Here is a 7,175-nt window from a genome sequence, read left to right as displayed (position 1 = left end):
TAAAAGAGATAATCTATATGTGTGTGTCTGTCAGGTCATTGGGGGAAGGGGCCTCAGCTAAAAGAGAAGCTGGGTTTCGTCCTGTTTGACTCTTTAGGCCAGGTGAGGCAGCAAAGTGGGGAAGTTGTCATTCGTGGCCGTGTGACCCAGGGCACGTGCTATGCCCTCATTGGCCTCGGTTTACTTATGCACAGCGGGAGGACAGGATCCAGTCATTTCTAAGGTCCTGTTCTCATGGTCTATTCCAGGATGAAATTGAAAAGATGCGGATCTTCTGAAAAATTATTTACCGAGGGAAGCCAGGCTTGACTCCCGGGTTTCTACACAAGGCTCCCCAAGCAGCCTGATCAGCCCGAGGGAAATTCTCTAGCCGTGTTGTAGGCACTGGTGGGGCAGGGTGAGGGCATCAGTTACGGTGACCAATGACAGAGGAGCGGGAACCAGAGCCTGGTCTCCATGGACAGCATTTATTAGGCGCCAATCTCAGTGTGAAGACAGATGGGCAGGAGCTGCTGAGGGGGGCCAGGGCAGCCACAGCCTGGGGACTCAGGGGCTGCCCAGGTGGGTGTGGGGCATGTCACCCACACATATTGCATATTCTGTGGCAGTGTGCCCAGGCATAAGGCATTGGGGAAGCAGAAAGGCTGTCTGCAGTGGGAGGGGGTGAGACAGGAAGTGACAGTGGCCTTCTAGTTCCCTAGGCAAGACCCTACAGGAGACAAGCAGTCCCCCATGCTCAGACCCCTAGGGCCACTCGCTGCCTTCCCCACTCTCTCTGTAACTTTGGTTGTGGCTCCCTCGGATCTGACGGGACTTGACCCCTCGAGGGCAGGGTCACACACAGGACAGGGGCAGCAAGTGCCGCCTCTGGCCCAACATAAACACAGACAGCACCTCTCCAGCTCCTGGGTCCCACTCGTCTTGGCACATGGGCCAGCTCTTCCACATGGACACGGGATACACACAAGTCACAGTCCTTCCACCTAGGGGTCTCCAGGGCCTGGAGGACATGGTGGGGCTCTCTCTCTAGCTTCCCAAGTGGTCAGGCTGGCCTTACTCAGCAATAAGGAGCCGGGCTTGGGAACAGTGAGTGAAGGCTGCTGAGGGGGGAGGGTCCCCCTTTTCCTGGTGCCGGGGATCAGACTCAGGGCCTCAAGCACACTAAGAAAGTGCTTTACCTCTGAGCCATACCCACAACCCCACACATACCCTTCTGATGTCCTGGACACTGTCCCTCTTCCAGCTTGTCCCCAGTAGCAAGCCAACAGTCTGCCACCCTCCACCTGGGTCGCAGATGGAGGAGGTAGAGGGTATACCAGGTCCTATGCCTTCTCTCCCCCAGAGGGGTGTTCCTGGCTATAGTGGAAGCCTTACTCTAGCAACTTAGGATGCAGGTACCCACCCTGGCTTCTGGTCCAGGGACAATGTCCCAGGTTATACCTGCCAGCTGTCTGGGCTGCTCTGCCCAATCCCTGAACTCTCAGTGTCAAACTCCTGGCTTTTAGTCCACGAGACTCAGTCCTGCTTACCTGGGTCCCAAGGACTTCCCTGCTTGCGAACAGAGACAAGAGTCCACTTAGAGCCGCAGTCTCTGGGCTAAGAATAGCAGAGGCAGAGCCATGGCAGGGGGCTCTGACTAGGGTTTTAGATTTCTAGTTTAAGCCCCAGCTGCCTACACAAGGCCAGGGTGTTGCCTGCAGGGGCTTTGCTTCTGAGAGCAGGCTGGGCCAGAAAGAAGAGCACTTGGGCTGGGAACAAGTCTGCAGGTTCTCGTTCCCCTTCAAGACTTGCATCACCCCGGGCAAGTAATTTTTACCTGTTTTCCTCTTCTGAAAAAAATGGCCATAAGAATTGCCCAGGTGACCTAACCGGAGTGTTAGTACACTCACGTGAATGAGTAGGTGGACAGATTTCCGGTGCTAAAAATCACTATAAATGGAAGAGGAGGTGAGCAGCAGCAACAGCAGCCAGGGACAGACAGCAAGCGGGAGTCTGTGTTTCCCATTCCAAGGGCAGTCCTGAAGGCTGGAGTCTCCCAGGAGCCCCGAGCACAGCATCAGACTCCAGATAGCTCACCTATGAATGTGGCCGGCCACCTTGTAGAATTGGAAGCCACAGTTTCTGCACTTACTCGGCTCTAACTTCTGTGGCCCACCATTTTTCTTTTTCCTGTCCTGCTCCCTGGGGACTAGCTTTAGAGACTGCTGGGATTTCCTTTTTTTTTCTTCCATAACTGCATAGCCATGCAAAAAAAAAAAAAAAGACACAGAAAGTAGTGGAAGGCTGGGAGACATGGCTGGGATGAGAGAGCAAGGTGGGACTGAGTGGGGGTGACCTGGACAAAGACACTGTGGGCTTTGGAGAGCCCAGGGGAGGTATAAGTAGAGATTGAAAAGAAGAAGAAGAAGAAGAAGAAGAAGAAGAAGAAGAAGAAGAAGAAGAGGAAGAGGAAGAGGAAGAGGAAGAAGAAGAAGAAGAAGAAGAAGAAGAAGAAGAAGAAGAAGAAGAAGAAGAAGAAGAAGAAGAAGGAGAGGAAAACAAAACCAGAAAACAAAAAACAAAAAAAAACCGAGAACAGAAGTCCCCTTGGGAGGTAAGGGTTCTGGGTTCCAGCAGAGCCTCTGAGGACTGGGGAGCTTCTCAGATTTCTGAAAGATTCCCAGTGGCTGCCTTCCCCACCTCCCAAGTTTCACATTTCTCGGAATTCGTTGGGCTCGGAAAGGGGCTCCAGGGGTCCTCAGAGCCCGACCTCCTGTTGGCTGGTACAAGCCCGCACAATTGGAGATTAGGGGCTGGGGAAGAATAGAGGTGGTAGTGGTGGACTGGGGACTTCCCACGGGGCCCAAAGGCGTCTTTTGGGGGAGGCCTCCCGGTCAACTCCTGCGGCTTCTGCAGCAGGACCCCCACCCCGCTGGCTCACAGGTGCTCCAGGCCTGGCTGTGGTTCACACCGAGCTCCTGCGCTTCATGAGGCCACGGAAAGTAGCCAGGCTGTGCAGGCCCGTGGACACCGAGCTGATGGCAGAGCGCTGCGTCCCGCTGCACAGGCAAGGGTGTGAGGGCGTGTCGCTGTAGCGGCCACCGCCTCCAGGCGACGAGTGGCTGTGCTCCACGCATGTGTCGGACGTGGAGAGGTCCCGCGGGATGATCATAGGGATGGAGTACTGCAGCTTCTCCCGGCTCTTGTACCACAGGCATGAGCACATGGACTGGAAGTGCAGCACCTCAGCATAGACATTGCGGAAGCCACTGCCACCCACACCCACGCCCATGCTGCCCGCGGCTGCTGGGCACATGACTGGGTCGCGGGGACGCACGCTGTCGCTCAGGCTACCGCTCAGGCAGCTCAGGCCACCCAGGCCACCCGCCTGGCCGTTGTGCGTGAGCAGGGCACGGTGCTCCGCGTCACGCTTCTCGTCCTCGGCGTTCATGGTCATGAATCGCAGCACCACAAGGTTGAGGAAGGCGCCGATGACTGTGAGGCCCGTGAGGATGTACACGAAGCTGAAGGCCACATACTGTGGCTGCGTCTGCAGCGCCTGGTCCTTCTGCAGCGCCACGTAGTCGCCGAAGCCGATGGTGGTGAGCGTGATGAAGCAGTAGTAATAGGCCTGGAAGAAGGTCCAGCGCTCGTAGTAGGAGAAGGCAGCGGCGCCAATGCACAGCGTGCTGATGCACGACACGAAGCCGATGAGCACCATGTTGGCCATGGACACCTCGGCGTGCCGCATGCCCAGCCCCCTCTTGGCACGATGCAGCAGGTACCTCACCAAGGTATTGATGCGCTCACCAAGGCTCTGGAACATGACAAGTGTGAGCGGGATCCCCAGCAGCGCGTAGAACATGCAGAACACCTTGCCACCATCTGTGCTGGGCGCTGCGTGGCCATAGCCTGTGAGAGAGGAGAGAAAGCACACACTGTGGGGCTGACCTGGCCGGGGTCCTTCCTCCTCTGCCTGCCCTCTCCACTCCTCGCCTTGCAGGTTCTTGATCTACCTCCCCACCTCACTTCATTTTTTGCTAGATAGGGAGCCATGGCTAGCCTGGGTCTCTGAATATGTAGATCTGGCTGGCTTTGAACTCATATCGGTCTACCTGTCTCTGCTTTCCAAGTGCTAGGGTTACAGGCATGTACCTCCATGTCTGCCACCACAGCTGGCTACTGAGTCTGCCTTTCAACACATGGGCACATTCATGTCCTGTTGCTTTGGGCGACAAACTCATTGTATCACTGGAAATGCTCAGATGATAATCCCAGACAGCCAAGAGAACTCAGCGACTTTTTCCAGGCCACACTGTTGGGAAGTTTTGCAATCCAAGTTTGAACTTGAATCTGCTTTCTTGAAAACTTCTGCTGGTGCTTGCTGGGAAGTTTTTCATGGGCAGCTGATATATGGGAACGGAAGCCAGGCTGTTGAGGGCTTTGCCATACTCCCTGCCCTCTGGGGGCCTCAGTGTCCATGGCTGTGAGGGGAGGTGGTTGGATGGAATGGCTTCTGACAAGATGATTCACTGTGGGGAGAGGGAAATCGAGGCATGAATGGCTTCTTGCTTCTTGACAGTTTCCCTGCTGCAGCCAAAGCTTATTGGGCGGAGTAGGGTGGGGTGGGGTGAAGGCCACTGGGAACTTGCAACTTCCCTGGGCAGCTGGCCTAGCAGGGCCCTCCCTTGCCACAGCTGAATTAGTAAGTACTCCAGGTTTTCCACCCCGCCTGAGACTGGGGTCTTCCCAAGGGACTTGGTCCAAAAGTAGGTTCTGTCCACATGAGGGTGGTGCATCACCCTTGGCAAGGCAGGACTCCTGAGTGTTCCTCAGGAGTAGCCCTCTCCTCTTCTGTGTCTGTCCTCCGTGTCTGAGCCTGTACTCTGCCCCCCTGAGCTGATCATCAAACAACTACCAAAAATTCTGCCCCGAGCTGTGTGTAATGGTGCATGCCTGTAACCTCAGCGTGTGTGAGGCTGAGGCAGGAGAGTGAGAGTTTGAGAGGCAGCAAAATTTTCCTGGCTACCTGGGGGAGGTGGGGGGGGGAGGACCTTGGATGAGAACCAGAAACTCTGGGCACAAGTTCTGGCCTTATTAGTCTTGGCCTTGTGACCTTGAACAAATGACTTTCTCTCTTTGATCGTGTCTCTTTATTTGAAAATGAAACCTTGTTCTGGCCACTGGCTTCTCCTACCAGGCCAGAGAGCATAAACACTTCAGCTTTTATTAAGATAATTATGAGAATGAAAGAATGTGGGTTGAGCTTCCAAGTTTTCCCCTTTTCTGAGTCTTAGGAAATGTCGACCAAACACTGCTTCTTCCAGGCAGTTTTCCTGGATTCCTCCTAGCTGAAAGTGATCAGTGGTTTATGTGGGTGGTTCTGGGAAGGCTCATCTATGACCTGTAGGGTCCCCACTATATAGAACTAAACATCAACTTGGCGGGGAGAAGCTCTGGTGAACCTATAATGGGGCCCTCTAACCTTCCAAGGGAGTCCCAAATACACTTCATGACTGTATTTCAAGCAGGGATATTATGAGTTTTGCAAGTTTTCATATACGTAAAATGGGGCTAGTATGTCACCCACAGCAAGGGCTTGGGGGGAATAAGTGAGATAATGCATTGAGGCACTTTGCCTGGAGCCTGGTACATCTCAAATGCCCAACAATAGCTCACTGATTAATAATGAAGGAGATGGCAGAGGTCTCTCACGTTTCCAAGAGATCTCCAGGCTCGGGAACAGCTGCGTTCCAGGAGAACCACCTCTGCCAACCATGGGCATCATTATCCCAAAGCTCAGAGAGGTCTGGGAACAGATGTTTGGGGTGTGAAGGCTTCAGGTCTGTCCTGAGAGTGGCTCCTCTGCCCTCGGCGAGGCATCTAGCCAGCGGCTGTGTCTCTTCTTCTGCCAGGGGCTGCGCAGTTGAGCTGTTGAGCCACGGAGCCTGGCTCGTCCGCACCCCAGCAGTGTGAGAACAAATTGTGCCCGCCAGCTTGGCCCCACAGCCAGACCACAACTCACCTCGACAGCCAGGCAGTGAGACAACCACCAGCCAGAGCGGCTTCTTGTCCCGTCCTTCCCTGTCCCCCAGACCAGCATCCCACACTGTACAAACCCCACCCCACTCCAGGCATGACACTGGGGGCAAAGTTCCACAGGCAGAGCAGAATGATGGATATGGCCTTGGCTGTGGACCCTGGGCGACTTTCTCTCTGTCTCTGGGCTCATTTGCCTCCCCTGCCATTCCACGTCCTGAGAACCTATCAGATCTGCCTCAGGGAGTAAAGGAGACAAATGCTTGGGAGAGTATTCTGGAACCTGTGGAATGCACAACTGGGAGGGGCCCTTGGGAAAGCACCTGAGAACACAGGCCAAGAAGCAGGGTCCTGTGGGGGCGGGGAGCCATTCATAGCCACCACTGGAAGAAGGAACCCTTCTACCCCACCACCCCACCCCTTAGCAATTTGCCTTGGATTCCATTCAAGACGGCAGCTTTTCAGGAAAACCCAGTGCCCACCTGCCTGGTATCCTCTGCCTACAAAACTGCCACCCTGCTCCACCCTGCTAGCCATGGCCCCCAGGCACTGCCCTGGAGCCTTATCTGGCACCCTGAGGTGCGTCCAGCTCCCCCACAGTGCTTTCCCCCTTCATCCTTCTGCTCCTGCCCAGCTCCCTATTCCCAAGAGGCGCAGGGCTCAGAACGTAGCTTTAGCCATAAGTACACCCCCATCTCGAATGACTCATTCAGGCCTGACTAGAGGTTCCTACCAGGGGCAGAGCGAGTGCCTGACCTTTGGGGCGGATGGCCAGGCTGGTCCCCACTCCCTACCAAGAGCCAGGGTCACTAATCAAAAACTCTTACCCTTAGGATAAAAACTTAACTTTGCCTTCAAAATCGTCCCCCAAGGGCACTCCTGTGACTGACTTCTGTTTGACAACTGGGTTTGAGAAGTTTCGAGGAGCCTTTTGAGGAGGCTGTGGCCACTGGGCATTTCTGACTCTGTATTTGTGCCACTGCCACGTCAGGAAGGGAAACTGAGCCCCAGAGGGAAGGACATTCCATGTGAAGCCTCAGCCTGAGGTACTGTCTCGAACCAGATGAGGCACAGGAGGGAATGGGAGGTGCTGGCCAGAAGATGCCCTGGGGACAGATGCCCTTCATTGTGGGGCCGAGGGTGAACCATCCCTTTGT

At 54.9% G+C, this 7,175-nt stretch overlaps 1 protein-coding gene across 1 annotated transcript in view; it reads right to left on the bottom strand.

Moving 5' to 3' along the window:
- Positions 1–451: 451 nt before the first annotated feature.
- Kcnk3 (potassium two pore domain channel subfamily K member 3) overlaps positions 452–7,175 on the bottom strand; it is a 36,707-nt gene continuing 29,983 nt past the window's right edge. The window contains exon 2 of the mRNA XM_075955060.1: positions 452–3,891. Within this exon, the coding sequence (XP_075811175.1) occupies positions 2,945–3,891 (947 nt within the window). The 3' untranslated portion in view covers positions 452–2,944. The remainder of the gene's footprint in view (positions 3,892–7,175) is intronic.

The sequence above is a fragment of the Microtus pennsylvanicus genome, chromosome 21 (genome assembly GCF_037038515.1).
Source record: "Microtus pennsylvanicus isolate mMicPen1 chromosome 21, mMicPen1.hap1, whole genome shotgun sequence".
Taxonomy (NCBI): Eukaryota; Metazoa; Chordata; class Mammalia; order Rodentia; family Cricetidae; genus Microtus; species Microtus pennsylvanicus.
This window is presented reverse-complemented; position numbering and strand designations above follow the sequence as displayed.